This window comes from Mirounga angustirostris, unplaced genomic scaffold (genome assembly GCF_029215605.1).
Source record: "Mirounga angustirostris isolate CCGP_5_RB_7025 unplaced genomic scaffold, mMirAng1.0.hap1 SCAF_1, whole genome shotgun sequence".
In the NCBI taxonomy this organism is placed as follows: Eukaryota; Metazoa; Chordata; class Mammalia; order Carnivora; family Phocidae; genus Mirounga; species Mirounga angustirostris.
Window position 1 is genome coordinate 161,750,252 of NW_026991709.1, and position 21,419 is coordinate 161,771,670.

The 21,419-nt window shown below is 47.4% G+C and overlaps 2 protein-coding genes across 11 annotated transcripts in view; one reads left to right on the forward strand and one right to left on the reverse strand.

Moving 5' to 3' along the window:
- Positions 1 to 21,419, forward strand: part of NR2C2 (nuclear receptor subfamily 2 group C member 2) — a 97,502-nt gene that overhangs the window by 68,822 nt on the left and 7,261 nt on the right. For 8 of the 9 annotated variants that reach the window (XR_010411628.1, XR_010411620.1, XM_064591693.1 and 5 more), the window contains 11 exons: positions 1,418 to 1,618; positions 3,568 to 3,670; positions 6,108 to 6,287; positions 7,229 to 7,376; positions 8,126 to 8,219; positions 11,901 to 12,034; positions 13,007 to 13,184; positions 14,331 to 14,452; positions 15,279 to 15,418; positions 18,069 to 18,206; positions 19,365 to 19,470. Coding sequence is in view for 6 of the 9 variants with exons in the window: in XM_064591693.1 (XP_064447763.1) it covers positions 1,418 to 1,618; positions 3,568 to 3,670; positions 6,108 to 6,287; positions 7,229 to 7,376; positions 8,126 to 8,219; positions 11,901 to 12,034; positions 13,007 to 13,184; positions 14,331 to 14,452; positions 15,279 to 15,418; positions 18,069 to 18,206; positions 19,365 to 19,470 (1,544 nt within the window). In the remaining 3 variants the exon portion in view is untranslated. Of the gene's footprint in view, positions 1 to 1,417; positions 1,619 to 3,567; positions 3,671 to 6,107; positions 6,288 to 7,228; positions 7,377 to 8,125; positions 8,220 to 11,900; positions 12,035 to 13,006; positions 13,185 to 14,330; positions 14,453 to 15,278; positions 15,419 to 18,068; positions 18,207 to 18,737; positions 19,025 to 19,364; positions 19,477 to 21,419 lie in introns of those variants that run through there. The other variant, XR_010411635.1, reaches the window with a different exon arrangement.
- MRPS25 (mitochondrial ribosomal protein S25) overlaps positions 1 to 21,419 on the reverse strand; it is a 65,551-nt gene that overhangs the window by 21,387 nt on the left and 22,745 nt on the right. For both annotated transcript variants that reach the window (XM_054504567.2, XM_054504566.2), the window contains exon 4: positions 19,469 to 19,524. In XM_054504567.2, the coding sequence (XP_054360542.1) occupies positions 19,469 to 19,524 (56 nt within the window). The remainder of the gene's footprint in view (positions 1 to 19,468; positions 19,525 to 21,419) is intronic.

Consider the following 21,419-nt stretch of genomic DNA (forward strand, 5'->3'; position numbering starts at 1 on the left):
TTTGTCCATTTACTCTGCTTTTATTCTTTATGATACCTACCATGACCGATAACTCTACAATATCAGTGTTCATGGTCTGTTTTCCCCATATAAGGTTAACTCCACGAGGTAGGAACTCTGTTGTGTTCATGTCCCTATCCCTAGTACAAAGAACAGAGCTTGACATATAGTGGACACTCCGTAAACATAATGAAGTGATTAGATCTTTGTCGTCTTTTTTTTTTAACTAACCAGCATTGTCTGATTTTCCATATTGGATAGTTGGCAAAGCTGTTGTGCTAGATTCTGTGTGAGTTTGCTGTCTGAACTTCGGAATGCTGTGTCACAAGTCAGCATCCGTCAAGATGTAGCATGGATGCCAGACCTGCCCATAAATATGGTAGAGGGAAGGGAGTTCCAGCTAGAGATGTAGTACCTCTCCCCTTATCCAAGGCCCAGCCACAACAGCCCCCAGAATCCTATTTGCTGTGAGGGCCTGCTGGTGCCCCAGGGAGAAGGTGGGCAGTGTTCCAAAGCTGGGCACTCGGCCTCGAGGAAGGCAGGACAGGGAGTAGAACAACTTCAGAGAATTTCAGGAGCAGGAATGACAAATCCCTCTTGCTGTAGCAACTATTTCAATTGTAACTGATGCAGTTAGGCAGGGATTCTGGAAAGAGGCAGACTCCGACAGCTGGCCCCCTGAATGGTGAACGGTGGGAGCCTCTGGAGGAGTCAGGGTCAGGACTTCTCTGGACTTTATTATGCCTAGGACAAGGCTTTTTTTTTTTTTTTTTTTTTTTAAGTTAAACTTATCATCTACTATTATTATCTCCATTTCATAGAAGAAAGGACTTTTTCCAATTTTATTGAGATATAATTGACACACAGCAGTGTATAAGTCCAAGGTGTACAGCTTAATGACTTCACTTACATATATTATGAAATGATGGCCACTATAAGTTTAGTTAACATCCATCATCTCATATAGATACAAAAGAAAAAGAAAAAATGGCTTATTCTTTGTGATGAGAACTCTTAGGATCTACCTTCTTAACAACTTTCAGATGCACCATACAGCAGAGTTAGCTACAGTCACCATGCCATACATCATATCCCAGTACTTTTTTTATCTTAAAACTGGAAGTTTGAATCTTTTGACCACCTTCATCTAGTACCCCACCACCGCCCCAAAGGACATTTTAATTAAAATAGTAGGAATGATATCATCCTAAAATAAAATTAGCTCCATGAACATTGGTTTCTGAAAAGCTCACGGTTGTGTTTTATTTTTCTCATTTCACCATGCACTGGTGAAACTACATCTTGGACCAGCATTGACTCCAGGACGGCACTGGGCAATCACCACTTTGAGCACCACCTGCAAGTACACGAGTTGCATGATACTCCGTGAGAGCAGCCTCCATGTTGTGTCTTGTAGATTGTAACAGACCAGCAGACAGGACAGAAGATCCAGATAGTCACCGCAGTGGACGCCTCCGGATCCCCCAAGCAGCAGTTCATCCTGACCAGCCCAGATGGAGCTGGAACTGGGAAGGTGATCCTGGCTTCCCCGGAGACATCCAGTGCCAAGCAGCTCATATTCACCACCTCGGACAACCTTGTCCCTGGCAGGATCCAGGTAAGGCTGTTCACAGGCATTCCTTTCAGCACTTCTGCTACCAAATTGGTTTGTGACTCTTCCTCTGCCTTGAAGGCCAAATCCATCTCTAGAAGGTCCTTCGAGGACCTACAAGTATGGCAGGTTGCTGCTTTAGCTAAAGTAAAAAACCAGCAAGTGAGCGGCAAGGCCCAGGAGGCAGTCAGCTACAGTGCTCAGATGCGATGGAAGTTGAGTCAGGACAGTCAGTGGCCCATAGGAGACTGGCATGAGCAAGCTGGTACTAAGGCCACTGGAGAATTGTTCTAACTAACCTAAGGCTGCACGGTGGCAGTTCTTGGCCCTGATATTTTAGGGGCCCCACCTAGGGCTGTCCACAGCCAAATGAGGACTGACTTGTTCCTAAATCTCACTTCATCTTTTCCAGATCGTCAGGCCTGGTCCCAGCTCTTCATTCTGTCCTTACCTGCTCCTGTGAACTGCTGCCTTTGGGTCTCTCCTCTCCCTGCAGCCCTGGCAACCATCCCCCTCCTTTCTGTCTTTACGACTTTGGCCGTTCTAGGGACTTCACATAAGTGGAACCCTACAATATTTTTTCTTTTGCATTTGGTTCATTTCACTGAGCATAATGTCCTCAAGGTTCATCCATGTTGTAGCCTGTGTCAGAATTTCATTCCTTTTTAAGGCTGAAGAATATTCCATTCTATGTATAGACCACACTTTACTTATATAGTCATCTGTTGTTGGATGTTTGGGGTGCTTCTTCCTTCTGGCTCTTGTGAATAATGCTGCTAAGAATCCATGTGTTTTGAGTGGGGAGGAACTTTCTACTATGGAGAAAAATAAGGAAAAGGATGTTTTTTCTTCTGATAGGACTGGGTTCAGAGCACAAGTGATGTTCAGCTTTCAGAACTGCACTTTTGAGACTCCTCATAGTGCAGTTAGTAAATACTGCCTCCTTTCCCAGAGTACATTCTGACCAACTGAAATTAAAATTCCTCCCTGCTTTTTTATGTTGTTCATGAGAAGGTGGCTGTGGATTTTGTTGCATGTTTTATAAGAGGTCATTCTACATAGCAATCTCTATATATATTCCCACCATACAGAAATAATTGTAAGGGTTATTGTTGATACATTATTTAATAACAGCTATTTTTCACTTTCTCATATTGGTGTCAGTTACAGTATTCTTCTGGATGAGTAACACTGTCACCTAGAAAGTCAGCTGCAAGTGAAGGAGAAATAACAGGTTTCAGAGGTCGCCTGTTCTAGTCCTTCTACTCCCAGCTGCCTCAAGGAGAGACCTAGTTACTTAATTAATAAAGCTTGATTCTGGGACACCTGGGTTGCTCAGTAGGTTAAGTGTCTGTCTTCGGCTCAGGTCATGATCCCAAGGTCCTGGAATCAAGCGCCACATAGGGCTACCTGCTGAGCAGGGCGCCTGCTTCTCCCTCTGCCCCCCCCCCCCGCTCATGCTTTTGCTTGCTCTCTCTCTCTCTCAAATGAATAAATAAAATCTTGGGGGGAAAAAAAAGCAGCTTGATTCTTTCTCTGCCAAATATGCCTCTCAGCATACATTCCAAGCTGTTTCATGGGAATAGAGAAGGAGCCAGAAAGACCTGCAGTATGTTCATGTTGGAGCATCTGCATGTGATTCTCCACATGGCCCCCCCATCCTGGGCGATTTGCTAGCCAGACAGGAGAGTGAGTAAAAACCAGTGCCTGACCTTGGACAAACCGCACCCCCCCCCCCCCGCCCCCCGCCACTACCATCACTGCTGAAGGGGCACTGTCTAGGTGAGCAACAGGGCCATTCTGGATATCAGGGTAAGTTGTCAGGTGGGATTTTCCCAGTTCTGCCCAGGGTTTTCCTGCTTAGAAACCAAGATTAGGAATTTATAGTTAAACATTAGTTTGTTTAACGATCTGGTTTTTAACCAGCACTTTGCTTGTTTCCTGATTCTTCTTAGATCGTCACGGACTCTGCTTCTGTGGAGCGCTTGCTGGGTAAGGCCGACGTCCAGCGGCCGCAAGTGGTAGAGTACTGTGTGGTCTGTGGCGACAAAGCCTCTGGTAAGTAACCCTAGGTTATAGGTGCACAACATGGTCCAACATCATGAACCAAATGGGGGTTGGAGGATTATTGGAAAGAGAACATTTTCTGTTTGTTTGTAGGTTTCAAAACATGAACTCCATTTTTCTGAGTGGGGTAGTGATACAAATAAGCAAACCAGTTTGTCAGATTATTAGAATCAAAAGGAGGAGTCAAGATACTGTTTCTGTGACTTATAAATCTTGGTTATGTGTCAAATATTTACATACTACCAAGAAAGCAATCATTTCTTTAATCTAGGTAGTATTAGCACAGTGCTTTGCTGTTTCACAAGATGTGTTATCTATTTCTTCTTCATCCTTACTCTGTCTGCCATCCCCTCACTATAAATGAGTATGGTAACTACTGTAATGAAGGAGGAGGGAGCATGAGATTCTAGCTGGAGCCGTAGGGTCAGGCAAGGTACCGCAGTAGCAGTCACATTCTGTGAAGCTTGGAGGTTGAGGGTGTGTGTGTGTGTGTTGGGTAAAGCAGGAGGGCATTCTGGCTGGTGGAGCCAGGGCCCAGTGAATTTACTGTCCACACCCATGGTGTCTTTGGGGAAGAGCTCCTGGACTTCTGTGGTTAGGATGTGGGTGAAAGGAAACTGGAGAAGATGTCTGGTCCAAAAGTTCAGACTTTAGCCTGCTAATGCCAGGAAGCCATAGAAGGTGAGGCAGGCAGGAAGGATGGAGGAGTATTTAGTATATGTGCCACTGAAATGAGCACAGGATAGAGAAGGATTTAATAAGCTATTCTTCCAGCTGTGCTACGGGCACAGGCCTGAGTTTTGTGATTGGTTCCACTTTACTCTGTAGTCACAGAATTCCCAGGAACTTTGGACACTTTGTGGTCCTAGTTAAGCAAAAAAAAAGGTTGGACCAAGCATCTTAGGAAGACAGCCCAAACATCCACAGAGGTCAGAAGCTCCAGCGCCCTCCTAGCTCATGGTACCGTTTGCTGTGCCAGGGTGCGCTGCCTCTGTTCCCACTCCTTATCTTGAACAAGGCAAAACCTAGCCCATCCCATCCCTTTTCTGAAGCCAGTGCTGTCTGTGTCCTCCTCGTCCTTTTGTATAGACTGCTCTGGCATTTGTTACATTCTCTTATAATTGATTCTTACAGGCCTGTCTTCCACACCAGAAGGGGCTCTTTTTGTTAGAGCAAGAACCATGTTTGGCCCCTCCATCTCTATATCTTCTTGCTCAGCCAGGAGAGGCACTCTGCAAACCTTTAAATGAATGAAGCATGGACATAACAAAGAGGCCACAGAGTCTGCTTGGCTTCCCCATTTGTCAGTCGCCTTCTGGGCTTAAAGGAATGGCCTAGTCATAGGCTTGCAGTGCCACAGTCTCCAGATATCAGAGGTCACTCTAAGGGCTAGAGAGGCTAAGGAAATACACCGCAAGGAAGGAAAAATGACGTCTACACAGCAATTTTAGTACTACTCTTCAAGGCACAAAATTGAGACCCTCCAAGTACACACTTGGGGAATGGCTCTGCATGCTCGAGCTCAGGACAGTGGGACGCTCAGTAGCTGCCATCAGCGATGATCCTATGAAATGTTTCTTCTCAGCAATGTAGCTATGGTATTGAGTTACAGAAGACCAAACCAGGAGAGCGTGTCCATGGTCTGTGCCAGCTGGGAGCAAAGGAGGTGTGATGCATGTAGAAGCGCTTGGTGTATTTGGAAGGGTAAACTGAGATGGGGGGCTCTTTTTAATGTCATCGGTCATTAGAAGTTAGAGACACCAAAGTAAACAAGATTAGGAAAAAAGAACTGTATGTAATAAATGTACTTCTAGAACTGTGTTTCCAGAAGAGTCTGAATACCTAATCCAGGTGAGCCACACAGCATGCACCCTTCCTTCACCTTGGGCCTACATAAGCACAGCCCCTGCGCTTCCCCCAGGGTAGCTGTAGGGCCCAGGACGTGACTCACACCGAGCGAGTACAGGGAGGAGTAGGGCCCTTGTGCTCAGGCAGCTCATGCATGCTTCTGCTGCGTGCCACCGTCGGCAGGACAGGAGTGCCGAGTGGCTTCACAGCCCAGCTCTGGAGCCAGGAGCAGGTGTGCACGGTGGGCGGGATGGCTCAGCCGTCCTCCGTGAGCTGCTGCTGCGTGTTGGGTCCTTCGTGTGCTAAAAGCATTAAGGTCACGCCATATACCAGCTGTCATGTAACCTGTCTGAGCTTCTGCTTTTCTATCATGACATCACAGGGCTGCTTTAAAGACCATAGGAAAATTAGGCGAAGAACCTCAGTGCCGCGCTTCATGCTCAGGCTCGGGGTTGTGCCGTGGCTGCCGGCACCGGACATTGTGCACCAGTTACTTTGATAGCCTTACCTTAGACACAGGGCCTGTGAGGGATCAGCTCTTCTCTGGGTGATCTGTTTCACACACACTTTCCCCTTTTAGGCCGGCACTATGGGGCTGTCAGTTGTGAAGGTTGCAAAGGTTTCTTCAAAAGGAGTGTAAGGAAAAATCTGACCTACAGTTGCCGGAGCAACCAAGACTGTATCATCAATAAACACCACCGGAACCGCTGTCAGTTTTGCCGGCTGAAAAAATGCTTAGAGATGGGCATGAAGATGGAGTGTGAGTAACTGTACACGAACAAGCCACTTGAGTTAGCGGGTTGGGAGAAAGCGAGAGTTCTCTACCTGGCTTTAAAGTACTCTAAGAGGAAAATATCCACCGAGGCTTCCTTTTGTTTCCATTCTGGGGCAGCCAGGGGATCCGGCGCCCATGCTGCTGTGATTGGTCATTTCCCCATGGTGTGTGTGGAAACCTGTTCCAGTTAACTCGGCATGCAGCACAGTGCAGTGGGGTGAACACAGGCTTTGGGGTATCAAACCCCAGCCCTGCCACTTCGGAGCTGTGAGGCCTGGGGAAGACATGGCACCTCTCTCAGCCACAGGTTCCTTGTCTAAATAGGACCCCTTAGCTTTCTTACATATTGGATCTGGGGTTCATCCTTTCTTTCTTTTAAAAAGATCTTTATTTCCTTCCGTTGTTTCTGGCCCGTATACGTCTCTCACAGATTGCTGAAGGGAGAGACTGCTAGTGTTACAGAAAACTGACACCCCATTAAACAGTTTGCAGAAGCCATGCAGGCTTGAGTTGGACATTAGAAAAGCTCTCTATGACACATGCGTTGGACAGGCTCTCTGTTGAGGGCCCACTTGAAGATGGGTGTTCCTCTTCCTGGAGAGTGCCTTTTGTGAGCAGCAAAAAGTGAAAACCCAGAAAGCTCAGTGTGGGCCCCCCACAAGGCCATGCCAATGCCATGCTGAAGTTTCTTAGCAGGCAGTGAGCTTGAACTCTTTAGACTTAGCATGGCATTGCTTGGCTTTGAGCTTTTCTTTGCTTTGGCTGAAAAGTCCCCTGAAAATTGAGCTGGATGTGCCTAGCGCTGGAGCTTATCATCCCCATAGTAGCAGGCTTACTAAGGAAGATCCTAACTTGACTACAAAGGATGTCGTTTTTCATGACTTGACTCCTTCGTCTAAGCCTGAATATTTACGTTGTGATTTAAGCTGTGCAGAGTGAGCGGAAGCCCTTTGATGTGCAGCGGGAGAAACCAAGCAATTGTGCCGCTTCAACTGAGAAAATCTATATCCGGAAGGACCTGAGAAGTCCTCTGATAGCCACTCCCACGTTTGTGGCAGATAAAGACGGAGCAAGGTCAGTCCCTGTTTTGACAAAGGGCAACACTACCATCAGCCTCTGAGCTGATCAGAGGCGGCGTGGCTATTCCTCGGAGGGAGCTTATGTGGCTCCTTCCCCGCTGCCACAGCCTTCAGCCTGGTCTTGCCTCATCCCACCCTTTCCGGAGCTGCTTCAGTCACGCCTGTGGACAGACCCGAGGATGGCTGATTTAAGATGGGGTTTTTCTCCTGCCTCGGGGTTATGTCCTATAGTTATTCATACACTGCTCTGCAATTCAAGATGGGGTTTTTCTGCAGCATAGACAAAAGGCCTAAGTCCCCGGGTAGTCCCAAATAGTTAACACAAGTTAACTTATGTCTTTTTCCCCATGTGATCTATCGAACTTCATTTAAAAGGAACAGAAAGGGAAAACAAGAAATCCAAACTGTATCCTAGTGAGAACTAGAGTTGAGAATTCCTTGGTGATATTCTGAAGATCAAGTTAACTTTATTTAACAAAGCGGCCACAGTCTGAGGTCTGCATGGAAGCCAAAGGGATGTGTATCTGTGTGGCATCCTATCTCAGGCTGTAGGCCCAGCTTTGTGCTCATCTCATTCTAGAGAGAAGGGGGGTGTGGTTCAGTCACTCGATTGGCTGAGTCTAGTTAGAGCTTTTCTGCTATTCAGGCAGTTTTGCAGATGTAGAAGGGACAGGGCAATGCAGCATGATCATACTGTGTGTTAAATGTTGGAAGCTACTCTGGGTTTCTTTATGTCTTAAATAGACAAACAGGTCTTCTTGATCCAGGGATGCTTGTGAACATCCAACAGCCTTTGATACGTGAGGATGGTACAGTTCTCCTGGCCACGGATTCCAAGGTGATATTCTCTACTTATGCCTTCTCCTCCACCTTTATGTTGCAGTGCACACTGCTTCTCTAAATTTGTGCACCCACCTTCTTCTTGGCCTTCTGAGACTACCTTGAAAGCATGGCCTTCTACATCTCTTATTTCTTATACAGCCATCCTATGATTTGTTTTAGGGATGCTGGCAGCTTTCCAGAAACTCGGGGCTGGCTGGTTATAGTCATTATTACATGTCAGGATCTAGAGTTCAGTTTGGTGAAAATTCAGTGGCTCTCATCTCAATAACCACCCCCACCCCACCCCAGTACACGAATTAGCAAACTACTGGTGTGCTGGGGAAATGGCTGCTTATCCTCAGATGGCCTTTTGCAAAAGCCTACTTATTCCTTTTTTTTTTTTTTAATTGAAGCATGGTTGACACACAGTGTTACATTATCCACCCCCACCCCACTCTTTTTAATTAGATGATCTGCAGGAAAAAGTTCAGGCAGGATTCTGACAATTGCAAAACTACTAAGAGCAAATCAGCCATAGGGAATTTAACGTGTTGTGAACAGAGGGGTTTGTCAATCAGGAGAGCAAGAAAGCTGGCTAACCCCCATGAAGATACCCAAGGGACGGGTTTTATCCAGGCAAGAAAATTGATTCTATTTCCCATCTCGTTCTGATGTGACCCGGTAATGATGAAGTAGCAGCAAGCCATGGCTGAGGTCCAGTTTTCCTTCTCCAAAAGGAGGGACTTGGTAACGGTGCTGGCGGAGCCACTGCCCTGGGCCCGAGCGGCACTACCCGCAGGCTTCCTTCTCATCCGTCCACGTGCACACCGCTGTGCCCACTCAGTACATGAGGAACATCCTCTCTTGGGAAAGAAAGGCATCAGTGGGAGCTCTTGGCTGGCACCAAAAGTGGCCTTCCATCCCGTGGTCCTGAGGCTGGGCCTCGAGCTTTCTCTCCTTGGGCCCTGGTGCTGCGTGCGACATGGCCATCACACCTGGCTTGCTGCCATCCAGTAGACACTCAGGACAGTGATGGATGCGTGGTGGGGTGGAGAGAAACCAGAAGCCTGAGGGAAGGCCCGGATAGCCTTAAGACCTGATTACCAAAGGATTTCCCAGCAGCTCTTGTGTCGTGCCGTCCACGCAGAGACTGAGAACCAAGAGACTCCAGAGTCGGCGGGCCCTGGGTCCAGAGCCCAGCGCCACTCTTGGTAGCCGTGCGCCCTCTTTCCTACATCCCTGCTTCCCTCAGGACCGCCACACAGGGGGTGCTGGCAAACTGGAGTGAGTTACTTACATAAAGCCTGCAGCATACAGTGCGCCCTCAGGAAGTGACGAGTTAGTCGTGGTCACAGGACGGAAGAGAACGGACACAGGCACTGTGTGGTATTTAAGTAGTAGTGACGAGCAAGAGCTGCAGAGTCAGACCCACGCTTCCACCCCGCTCCTTGCTCTGTGCTCTGGAAGTGACCATACCCACCCCAGGCGTGTGTCATGAATAATAGGATATAGACAAAGCTCCTAAAGGTAGCTCTTTTTTGTTTTTGTTTTTAAAGATTTATTTATTTGGAACAGAGAAGACATCACAAGTAGGTAGAGCAGCAGGCAGAGGCAGAGGGAGAAGCAGGCCTCCCGCTGAGCAGGGAGCCTGACGCGGGGCTCGATCCCAGGAGCCTGGGACCGTGACCTGAGCCGAAGGCAGACGCCCAACGACTGAGCCACCCAGGCGCCCAGAAGCTGTTTTTTAAACCTTCTACTTTTAAATTATTAAAATTCAAAACAGTGTACTTTGACTAAATAACAGAGCTCTCACAGAGATCCCAGGCGCCCCCGGCCGACACCCGGGCGGTGCGGGCCGACTGGTCTTTCTCTTTCTCTCTGACGTGTCGGCCCCGCATCTTTCAGCAGCTGCACGATACTCTGTTATGTGGTTGTTCTGTGATGTATGAAGCAGTGCTCTGCTTAGGATCTTTTCCACTGCTCTAGTTTTTCACTTTCGTGATCCAGACACAACAGACATTTGTGTCTACCTGTCTTGGTTTATTTGTTTGCATATGTCTTTGGCTTTCCTATTTTTTTTTTTATGGAGATCTAATTCATGTACCAGAAAACTCACACTTTTCGCGTACAGTGCAGTGGTTTTAGTACATTCACAAGGCTGTACAACCATCACCACTACCTGATTCCAGAACATTTTCATCACCCCAAAAAGAAGCCCTGCACCCATTAAGCCATCACTTCCCTCTCCCCCTGCTCCCACCCCTGCCAACCGCTACTCTATTTTCTGACTATGGTTTTGTCAATTCTGGACATTTCATATAAAGGGAATCTTTCAATATATGGCTTTTTGTGACTGGCTTCTTTCCCTTGACATACTGTTTTCGAGGTTCATCCATGTTCTGGCATGTATCAGCACTTCATTCCTTTTTTTTGCCAGATACTAAGCCATTGAGTGGCTGACCCACATTTTATTTATCCATTCATCAGCTGACAAACATTTGGGTTGTTTCCACTTTTTGTCTATTATGAATAGTGCTGCTACAAACATTTGCGTACAAGTTTTTTTGTGGACATACGTTTTGATTTCTCTTATGTATGTACCTAGGAGTGGAATGGCTGGTCATATGGTAACTCTGTGTTTAAACTTCTTGAGGAGCTGCCAGACTGTTTTCCACAGTAGCTGCACCATTTCACATTCCCACCAGCAGTGTGTGAGAGGGTCCACTTTCTCCACATCCTCCCAACACCTGTTATTATGTCTTTTTGATTATAACTCCTGTTGGGTGTGAGGCGGTATCTCATTGTGGTTTTGATTTGCATTTCCATTGATGTTGAACATCCTTTCATGTGCTTATTGACCACTTGTATACCTCTTTGAAGAAATGTCTGTTTAAATCCTTGGCCCATTCTTTTTTAACTCATTTGTCTTTTTATTATTAACTGTAAGAGTTCTTTAGATATTCTGGCTACTAAACCATTATTAAGATGTATGATTTGCAAATACCTCCTCCCATTCTGTGGGTTATCTTTTGTGTGTGGAAAGGGGGGGTTGTCTTTTTACTTTCTTAATGGCTTTTTTTTTTTTTAAGATTTTATTTTTAAGCCATCTCTCCACCCAGCATGGGGCTCAAACTCACAACCCTGAGATCAAGAGTCACACGTTCCACTCACTGAGCCAGCCAGGCGCCCCATTTAACTTTCTTAGTATCTTTTGAAGCATAAAAGTTTAAATTTTGGTGATGTCCAGTTTGTCTTTTGTTCCATTACCTTATTACGTGTATATTTGTGTAACCACCACAATGAAGACACAGAACTCTTCCATCACCAGAAAGATCTCCCCCCTGCTGCCCTGTTGAGGTCACACCCCATAGAAGCTGTTTTTATTTTTATTTATTTTTTTTTTGAAGATTTTTTATTTATTTGACAGAGAGAGACACAGCGAGAGAGGGAACACAAGCAGGGGGAGAGGGGGAGGGAGAAGCAGGCCTCCCGCGGAGCAGAGAGCAGCCCGATGCGGGGCTCGATCCCAGGACCCCGGAATCATGACCTGAGCCGCAGGCAGACGCTTAACGACTGAGCCACCCAGGCGCCCCCCATAGAGGCTGTTTTTAAACTAACATTATACCTTCATTGGCCTGAGAGCCTTTTGTGTGTGTGTTTGTGTTCATCTTTAATGTTCTTATTTTGTGTTTAATAGGCTGAAACAAGCCAGGGAGCTCTGGGCACACTGGCAAATGTAGTAACCTCCCTTGCCAACTTAAGTGAATCCCTGAACAATGGTGACACTTCGGAAATGCAGCCGGAGGACCAGTCTGCAAGTGAGATTACTCGGTATGATGCCATGAGTGTGGGGGCTCCCCCGTGACGTGCACACTCAGTTGTTGCTGCGGGAGGGCGGGTGGCAGCATTTGACACCCACCCTGTATTTATTCAGGGATTGTAAAATCGTCACAGTGTTCCTGCACATCTGTCTTCTTCCACATTTTAACTATGGGAACATGGACCCATTTATATTACATGATATAAAGCAATCAAAACTGCTTTTCATTCCAAACAATGAAAAAGGAAATGGAGTGATTCAGTGGAAGCAGGGAAAACCCTTCAGTAGACAGGTGTTACTTGTTATCAGTCTTTATTTTGACTAAGTATTAGTAGTTCGTCCACTTTCCCACTTCTGTTTTAGTCTATTTTTCTCATGTATATTTTTTTCCAAGTAGTCTACAGCTTCAGTCCATCAGGGTGTTCCTGACAGACGGCATTAGCTGATCCCAGACACCCGTAACGGGCTGCAGACGGTGTTTCTTCCCTACGACCTGGCTCTCATGTTCACCCCTTCCCTGTGGGACTGGCCACTCCTGCCCATCTTGCCAGGCCACACAAGCACCTGGTCCTCATATTCTCTTGCGGCCTGATAGCAAAATTAAGATCTAGATCCAGTGGAAAGAGAATGGGATTCGAGTTGGGTAGAGTTCTGGTTCCACCACTCACTGGGTGGTTAGTATTGGAAAAGTTATTTAACATCCCTAAGCCTCAGCTTTCACATCTGTAAAATGGAGAGGGTTCTACCTTGGAGAGTAGTTGTGAAAAATAGAAATTATGTGTGAAAATAAATACTATGTCGCTTAGTGCCCGTGATGATGTATAGACCGTACACAGAAGCTCTCGTTATCCCTTCCCCCCGCAGGTAGACTTGAATGATCTTTTCCCTGTCGCCTTGTTTTTCTAGATTAGGTCTCAGCTAGAGTTCTGTTCCTCCTGAAAGCTGGGGATTCACAACACTGCCTGCTTCCTTTTTGCTTACAGGGCATTTGATACTTTAGCTAAAGCACTTAATACCACAGACAGCTCCTCACCTCCAAGCCTAGCAGATGGGATAGACGCCAGTGGCGGAGGGGGCATCCATGTCATCAGCAGAGACCAGTCCACACCCATCATCGAGGTCGAAGGGCCCCTCCTTTCAGACACTCATGTCACATTTAAGGTGAGTGCATTCAGCCTAATCACATGCCCCAGCCTCCCCAGCCTGCAGTTTGAAGCTAAAATCTTGCAGTGAGCTCATTTTCATATTGTTGGCTTTTGTTTGGATCTGGACCTTGTGTTCCAGAACAGTATTCTCATTAGAAAGAATTGTCACTCATGTTTTACACACAGTGTTTTGGCTCTGAAGATAACTCACCCTGAAGCAAGTGTGGCCTATCCTTGCCAGGTGGGGCCGACATGGTGCTGCCCATCGAGGGCTTTTAGTGGACTACTCTGCCTCTTCTGCTTTCTGGGATGGCCTGGCTCCAGCATAGGCAGGCACCTGTGTCCGCTCCAGCATGCAGGCAGCCAGCCCTCATTCCTAACCACTGGTCCTGACTGCTTGCTGTCTCGAGCCACAGAAAACAGACCTCCTACATCCTTGAAGAAGGCTGTTAGTCTTCCCCACATGCTCCTTCACTGGCCTCACTTCTGAAAGACAGTCCCAGGTTCCCCAAAGCCCTCTCAGTTTCTAGGGCTACAGACTGTGACTTCCTGTTCCCCCAGTGTTCTTTACTAGAGAGTCCTGACCAATCACTTAGGAAGACTGGGTCCCTGCTCATAGTTGCCCACCAGTGTCAAGAATATAGGTCACCAGTGGGATTCCAGCATCAAAGGCATTAATTCTCCTTCTGGACAGTGGAGCTCTGGAGCCCACTCCTGAACATTCTGGTGGTGGGGTCTCATCCTCCCGCCACATAGGCTTCTGCTCAGCTCTCACTCATTGCTACCCTGAGGCCACCTACCAAATGCCTTCTAGCCATGAGGTTGATCGCTGTTAACTGATTTAATTTAGATTTTAACCTATGGCTCAAAATGGAATTGCCTTAGAAGAAATACCAGTTTAGCTGAGGCAAGAGTTGACCACATTCCAAGTGCCATCAGAGCCTAGTTCGCTGGGCAAGAGATTATGGGGCGTTGGTGCCAGCCCCCCGCTGCAAAGGACACGGGCTTCATAAGGATGGGTCTACACAGGAACTTCAGCATCAGAGATCATCACAGCTCAGGCTCTCATAGTTGTTGAGACGTGACAGCAGTTCACGTTGACAGACAAAGCCATGCCCTGTCTCTCCGTCACCTCCTGTGCTGTGTGCCTCCTCCTCTCCAGCTCACGATGCCCAGCCCGATGCCAGAGTACCTCAACGTGCACTACATCTGCGAGTCAGCATCCCGCCTGCTTTTCCTCTCCATGCACTGGGCCAGGTCAATCCCAGCCTTTCAGGCACTTGGGTAAGTGGCCTTTTTCTCTGTGTGTATCCTTCGGCAAGAGCCTTCTCCTTGTTAGGAATGGCCTAGAAGGTATCTGAGGGCCCTTCTAGTTTGCACCTAGGACCTTGCTCCAGTGACCCTGATTTTCTTATTAAATACACTCTGTGGACTGGGAGCAGAGGACCAAGGCGGCCAGTGCTTCAGTGTTCCTCAACTTTTCTCGGGCCTTCTCCATATGCTGAGGACTTGGTGCTGAGAGCCAGGGATGGAGTGGAACAGAAGGCAGGAGTTGTCTGAAATCTTGAGACAAGGAGAGTGAGGCTGCATCTAGGGGCTTCTCAGATAAAGTCATACCGTTCGCAGTGCGTCAAAGAGGCCATCCTGAGTATAAATCGTCCGAGGCAGGGCTGAAAGCTGGCGTGGCTGGCCCCTTTCTCTGCGTGCCAGTGCCGGCCCCTCCCCGGCAGGGCTCACAGGCCCTCTGTCCTTGAGCATAGGTGCAGGCTGTGTCAGAGGCCACACTCAGCTCCTAGCCTTTGGGTCGCTGCAGCATCTCTAACAGCCACGCCAGGGCTACTGTGGGTTTAGAGGGCTGTAGGAGATGACACTTTAGTCATACCCATCTCGATTTCTCATTACTGAAGTCTAAAGTGTCTTTGTTAAGAAAATAGTTTATCCTCAGAGGGACTTCAGTTAAGAGATTCACAGACAGTGGTATTTTTGGAGAATGATCCTGGACATACCATAGACTTTCAAGAAATGCTTGTTGAATCTACTTGTTTGGAGCAAGCTGGGGCCTGGAGAATACCAGCATGTACCCACACCCACCCCGACCTTGTGTCCCCAGGCAGGACTGCAACACCAGCCTGGTGCGGGCCTGCTGGAACGAGCTCTTCACCCTCGGCCTGGCCCAGTGTGCCCAGGTCATGAGTCTCTCCACTATCCTGGCAGCCATTGTCAACCACCTGCAGAACAGCATCCAGGAAGGTAGGGCTGGGGCTGTGGGGGAGCGTGTCTTGGTTCAGGCTGGCCCCTCCAAACTGGCTGGCCACAGTGTCCCACAGCTTCCACAGGCTGAGGGTAGCTTAGCTTTTAAGTCCTGGGGCCTTTACCAGTGAGAACACTTAAATTTCCACCTGTCTGTCTGCTTTTCATACAAGGAATATGAAAGGGAAAAAAAAGATAATTGGAAAAGTTGCCAACTTCCTGATACATAGGTATTTAGTGATGTTTTCAGAATAATCACAACTTACACTTTCATCTTGATTGACAGGTATAAACGGAAGAAACTAGTTTTTCACTTGTGTGGGTGAAAGAAAACCCAGTTCTTCTTTACTGTGTTTCTCTTCCCTGCATGTCTCCTTTACTGCTCACACAGAACACTTCTGACATGTGTGGTCACCAGTGTGGGGGGTGTTTTCCCCACAACAGGCAATTCTCTGAGACACCAGCTGGGTATACAACAGTTCAACTCCATTCTGACAGTCAGACATAGTGTCAGATCCCACAGGTTAAGGGCTCAGTCCCACAAGACCCTCCCCCCCAACACACTCTCTCTCTCTCTCTCTCTCTCTCTCTCTCCAGACTATCCCCTGTGCTTCTCACCAACCTGCTATATAGACTGGAGGTTGTAGCAACCCTTGGGTTGGATAATTCACTAGCATAGCTCACAGAACTCAAGGATAGAGGATACAGATGAACAGCCAGATGAAGAGATATATGGCGTGAGGTCTAGGAGAGTCTCAAGCACAGGAGCTTCTGTCCCTGTGGACTTGGGGTGCTTCACCCTTCCGGTGTGCATGTGTTCACCAACCTGGAAGCTCTCTCAACCCCATATTTTATGGATACTGCCTCACGTAGGCGTGATCAGTTATTAAGTCCATTTCTAGCCCCTCTCCCCTCTCTGTAGGATGAGGGATGGGACTGGAAATTCCAAGGTTCTGAGTGTGCTTTAGTCTTCCCAGGGGCCATTAGGGGTCCCACCCAGAGTCACCTCAGTGGAACAAAAGATGCTCCTAGTGCTCTTAACATGTAAGAATTTACAGGGGTTTTAGGAGCTCTTTGTCAGGGATAGGGTCAAAAGCAAACAGACCAAGAGATGCTGTTCGTGTTCTTATCACTTAGAAATTACAAGGGCTTCAAGAGCTCTGTGCCAGGAGCCGGGGGGCAGAGACCAGCATACATACTTTCTATTCTCTCAACAACGGGTTACGCTTTCCCGTGTAACAAGTTCTCACAGCCCTGGAGGGACTGTGATTGCAGTCAGGGCCTTGACTTGCCCCAAGTGAAACAGCAAGTAGAAGAGCTGGGCACAAATCTGGCCACCCAGACTCCTAGTCCAGGACTTAGTTGCCTCACCCAGTTCCCTCGTGAATGAACGTGTCACTCTCTTCTAGAAAGATTTGTGGCAACCATCTAACATCTGGTGGCCCAGTCCCAACTGCATCCGGACCAGGAGATAGCCAGTGCAGTCTCTCCACATGCTCTGAGCCCAGAGTGCACCAAAGACACGGTCTCAAGGGAGCATGCCCAGTATTCAGGACTAATATTTGATGCTAAATTGCAGTTGAGCTGCACTTTTCATTAGGCATTCGAGATGTCTGATTACCTAGGAATCGAGTGACCTAGTTACAACTTTGGTTATTCCTTTGGAATAGTAATATTATAACATCTTGTTGCATTTAAGTTAGATTTGTTCACAAGTGAGGATTAGCTATCATTCATTCATTCATTTATTCATTTATTTTGAGAGAGAGAGAGTTGGGGAGGAGGGACAGAGAGAGAGAATCCTAAGCAGGCTCCACACCCAGCGAGGAGCCCAGAGCAGGGCTTGATCTCACACCCCTGAGATCACAACCTGAGCCAAAATCAAGAGTCAGACACTTAACCGACCGAGCCACCCAGGCACCCCTTAATTACCCTTTATTTTTAATTGCATGTGATAATACTAATACCTTCAGCAAATATTATCAGGAAGATTAAAACAGATAACATATAAAAATTGTTTTCACAACTAAAAAATGTCAGCATTTACTAGTCAGGTCCATAAACCTTTATTAAATGCCTGCAGAGAGTTTAGAGAGCCTGACCACTGATAAGAATTGACTTACGGGAGCGCCTGGGTGGCTCAGTCATTAAGCGTCTGCCTTCGGCTCAGGTCATGATCCCAGGCTCCTGGGATTGAGTCCCACATCGGGCTCTCCGCTCAGGGGGGAGCCTGCTTCTCCCTCTCCCACTCCCCCTGCTTGTGTTCCCTCTCTCACTGTCTCTCTCTCTGTGTCAAACAAAGAAACAAACAAATAAAATCTAAAAAAAAAAAAGTTGACTTACAGGTCTTAAGCACAGAATAAAAGGAACTATCAATTTGCACCTATAGGCCCTGCCCCAAGGTAGGGCCAGGGAGAATCAGTGGTCTAGGGGTTTGTTACTGAGACAGAATATACAGCAGAGTTGCATTTGGGTATACCTATTGTCACTTCACCTTCACCTGGAAAATGAGGCTCCTCACCATCTTAAGGTAACTGGTTTTCCATCAAAAAGTGAAATTATTTTCTCTTTCAATCTGTGGCTCCTCAAGAAAGCTCGTGTCATTGTTCTTACCAGCCTTTCTCAGGGGGTCTGTGATGTTCATTTCTAGATAAACTTTCTGGAGACCGGATAAAGCAAGTCATGGAGCACATCTGGAAGCTTCAGGAGTTCTGTAACAGTATGGCGAAGCTGGATATAGACGGCTACGAGTATGCATACCTTAAAGCTATAGTTCTCTTTAGCCCCGGTAAGATATGTGGTGGGGACTCACAACAGTTTTCCATCTGTGTCTGCTAATATTTCTGAACATGAACTTGTCAAGTCATCAGCCAGATTGTTTGTGACCGAATATTCTCCTAATAGGTGTGCTTTGCTAGCTAACATAAACTCGTTCTTTTAAATTGTTGCCTTTACAGTCCCAAAGATATGCCGTGGTTCCTGGTAACTTCGTATGTTGAATAGATTTATTCTGTATCCTAATTTAGACCATTGGCCAAGTAAGACTTTGGCATACAAAATAGAGTATACTACCATCCAGTGTCCTTTTTTTTTTTTTAATTCATTAGAGACAGAGAGCATGAGCAGGGGGGAGAGGCAGAAGGAGAGGGAGAAGCAGGCTCCCCACCAAGCAGGGAGCCCGACGTGGGGGCTCAATCCCAGGACCCGGAGATCATAACCTGAGCCGAAAGCAGACGCCCAACCATCTGAGCCACCTAGGCGCCCCCTCAGTGTCCTTTTTTGTTTTGTTCTGATTTCTTTTGCTTTCCTTTTTTGCCAGTTTTCAGGTTTTGTTAGCATATGTTCTCCAGTACAGACTGAAAGTGCCCAAGTTCAGCTGTCCCTGTAGGGCAGCACCTGAAAAAGCCAACAGGACTGTGCGGCTGACCTCGCTGCCCGCCTCTCAGCTCTTCTCTCTGAACCTCCAGAGGTCACTCAGGCTGACTGTTGTCCTTAATAGTGGGGTTTGAGCACAGCTTAACCCTCCCTTCCTCCCCAGCCATCCACTCGTGAATGACAAAATAGCTAATATAAATGGGAGAAAGTATGTGATTAAATACATAGGAGGTAAGTGGTAATTTCTAATCTTGGGTGATAGGTCTAAAATCTCTGTTTTCTAGAGTGGTAGGAAGCCAGATGTCCAGATCCAAGCCAGGTGGGGCTGCTGAGGCTGGTGTGACCACTGAGGAGCCCAGCCCCCTCCTGGGAACCTTCAGGCCTTGGCAGGGTACAGAGCAAAAGCCAGTGTTTTAGCAGTAATATCCAAACCAGACCCACCTTCAGGGTTCAATCTATATCGTACTTGAGAAATTGGTCAGAGGTTTAACTAAAAATAAGTACTAAGAAGCCTGCCAAGTGAGGCTTTCCAAATACACAGGGCAATTTGGGGGCACTTTTCTCTTTTCAGATCATCCAGGTTTGACCAGCACAAGCCAGATTGAAAAATTCCAAGAAAAGGCACAGATGGAATTGCAGGACTATGTTCAGAAAACCTACTCAGAAGACACCTACCGGTGAGGCCCACAGTACGCGCTCTCGTGGTGGGGCAGGAAGGAGTGCGGCTGCATCTGCAGACAGAAATACAAATTGTCAGCCTTCCCGCCCCTGGCAGCCTGGTAGAAGCCTCCTTTTGATCACATTTTAATTCCTGCGTTTCAGGGGTGGTAACTGTGGAAAGTGCTAGGTGGTAGGGTCAGGAATCCTAGGCCATTCCAGGGTTGCTGGGTATAAACTGTGGGCAAGACCTTGGGTTGCTCTTCTGTAACATGCTGAGGGGCTGGAATCATTGCTGTGTGGTTTCCTCTGGGGCTAACGTGCACGAAGTGGCAGTTCTCGTGGGGGCTCCCCGCACCCAGAAGAGCAGCCCTGCCCCTCTGGCCCACATCCACTGAAGAGGTAGAACCAGCACACGTCATAGAAAAGTGTTCATCGGCAAAAGCCAAACCTGACCTCTACAAAGGCGTGAGTGTGTTACAGAAAATAGTTAATTTTGCCCTTAGATAAACTGGTTTTTTTAAGTTCCTTTATGTGAGCAAAAAGTTAATTTTAATGGTTGGGCAGCAAATATATGTGCACACACACACACACACACACACACACACACACACACACCCCTTTCTCACGCAAATCTGAACAGGAAAGTTGTTCTCAATTAAGGCAGAAGGCCTGCCAGGCTTTCCAGCCAAGGAGTGGAGGAGCTCTTTGATCATGACCACTTCCAGCCCACTAGAAGCTACATGAATTACTGAGGTCACGTCAGGCAAGCTAATATTTCCTTCCCTTCCCTGTCCCCTCAAAGTAAACACTTGATCAAAACTGACCAGGAAGATACATGGCCCCACCGTCCTCAGTTTGTGTCGTCTTCACAGACCTCAGTCCATAGGTGCCCCATGGAATGAAAATGCCCCAGGTCCCAGGAAGACTGTTTCTGTGATGTGACTGGGGGGTGGCGGTGGGGGGCTGGCCCTGCCGGCCCTGCTGGCAGAGACCCTCCTCTGCTTTAGACACAACTCCATGACCAGACACACCTTTTGCCAAAGCGGGATCCATTTTCTCCTGGAATCGCTGAAAACCTCACCATGACTCTTCAGTAGTAATTCCAGCCTCAGTGCACAGGGAACGGGGCCACGGGCCTGCTCCCACACGGTGCCCATGGTCAGAAGAGCCTGGAAATGGCCCTCCGGGGGCTGCACACTAGAGGCATCGTGACGACAGCACCTCTCTGGCCTTGGAAAGGAGGGGTTTCTGAAGAAATCCAGCCAGGGACCCAGCCAAGCGATTTGGGACCCTTTCTCATGGGACGCAGAAACTCACTCAGAGACAGTTCTCAAACCAAGGCCCCAGGATCGCTGACCTCTTTTTCTGCATTATTTTACTTTTTCTCATCTCTATGCCTTTTCTCGTACTGTTTGCTCCTCCTGAAATACCCTCCCATTCTTCCCCACTGTTTACATCTCTGGTGAGAGAAACCTCAGCCAGCCTCTAAAGCCCAGCTGATCCCTCTCATGCCACCCCACCTCCCCCAGGCAGTCCTCCCTGATTTACCTTTGCTGACTTCCCGAGACCCTCAGCCTGTCAGCCCCTCGTGGTCTATGCTGGTGTCCCCTTATACCTTTGTATGTCCTGTAAGACTCATGGTGGCTAGACGAATGGCGGATGGTGCTGGAATGCTACTTGCATAATACATATATTCTCTTTTAAAAAATAACAATGTTTACTATAGAAAAAAATGAGAACATTCTGGAAAGTGAAAACGTCCATATAAATACCACCTTTCGTAGATACCTGTTAATGTTTTATGCATTTCCTTCCAGAAATTTTTTATATTTGTGTAATTGGAATCATAAAATACAAAGTAAGGTTTTGTAACCCTTTTTTCATTTAATGTTCAACTGAGCATACTTCATCTTTTGTGGCTAAGGAGATGCTGTAATTTCTTTAACACTTCCCCACTGATGAGAAT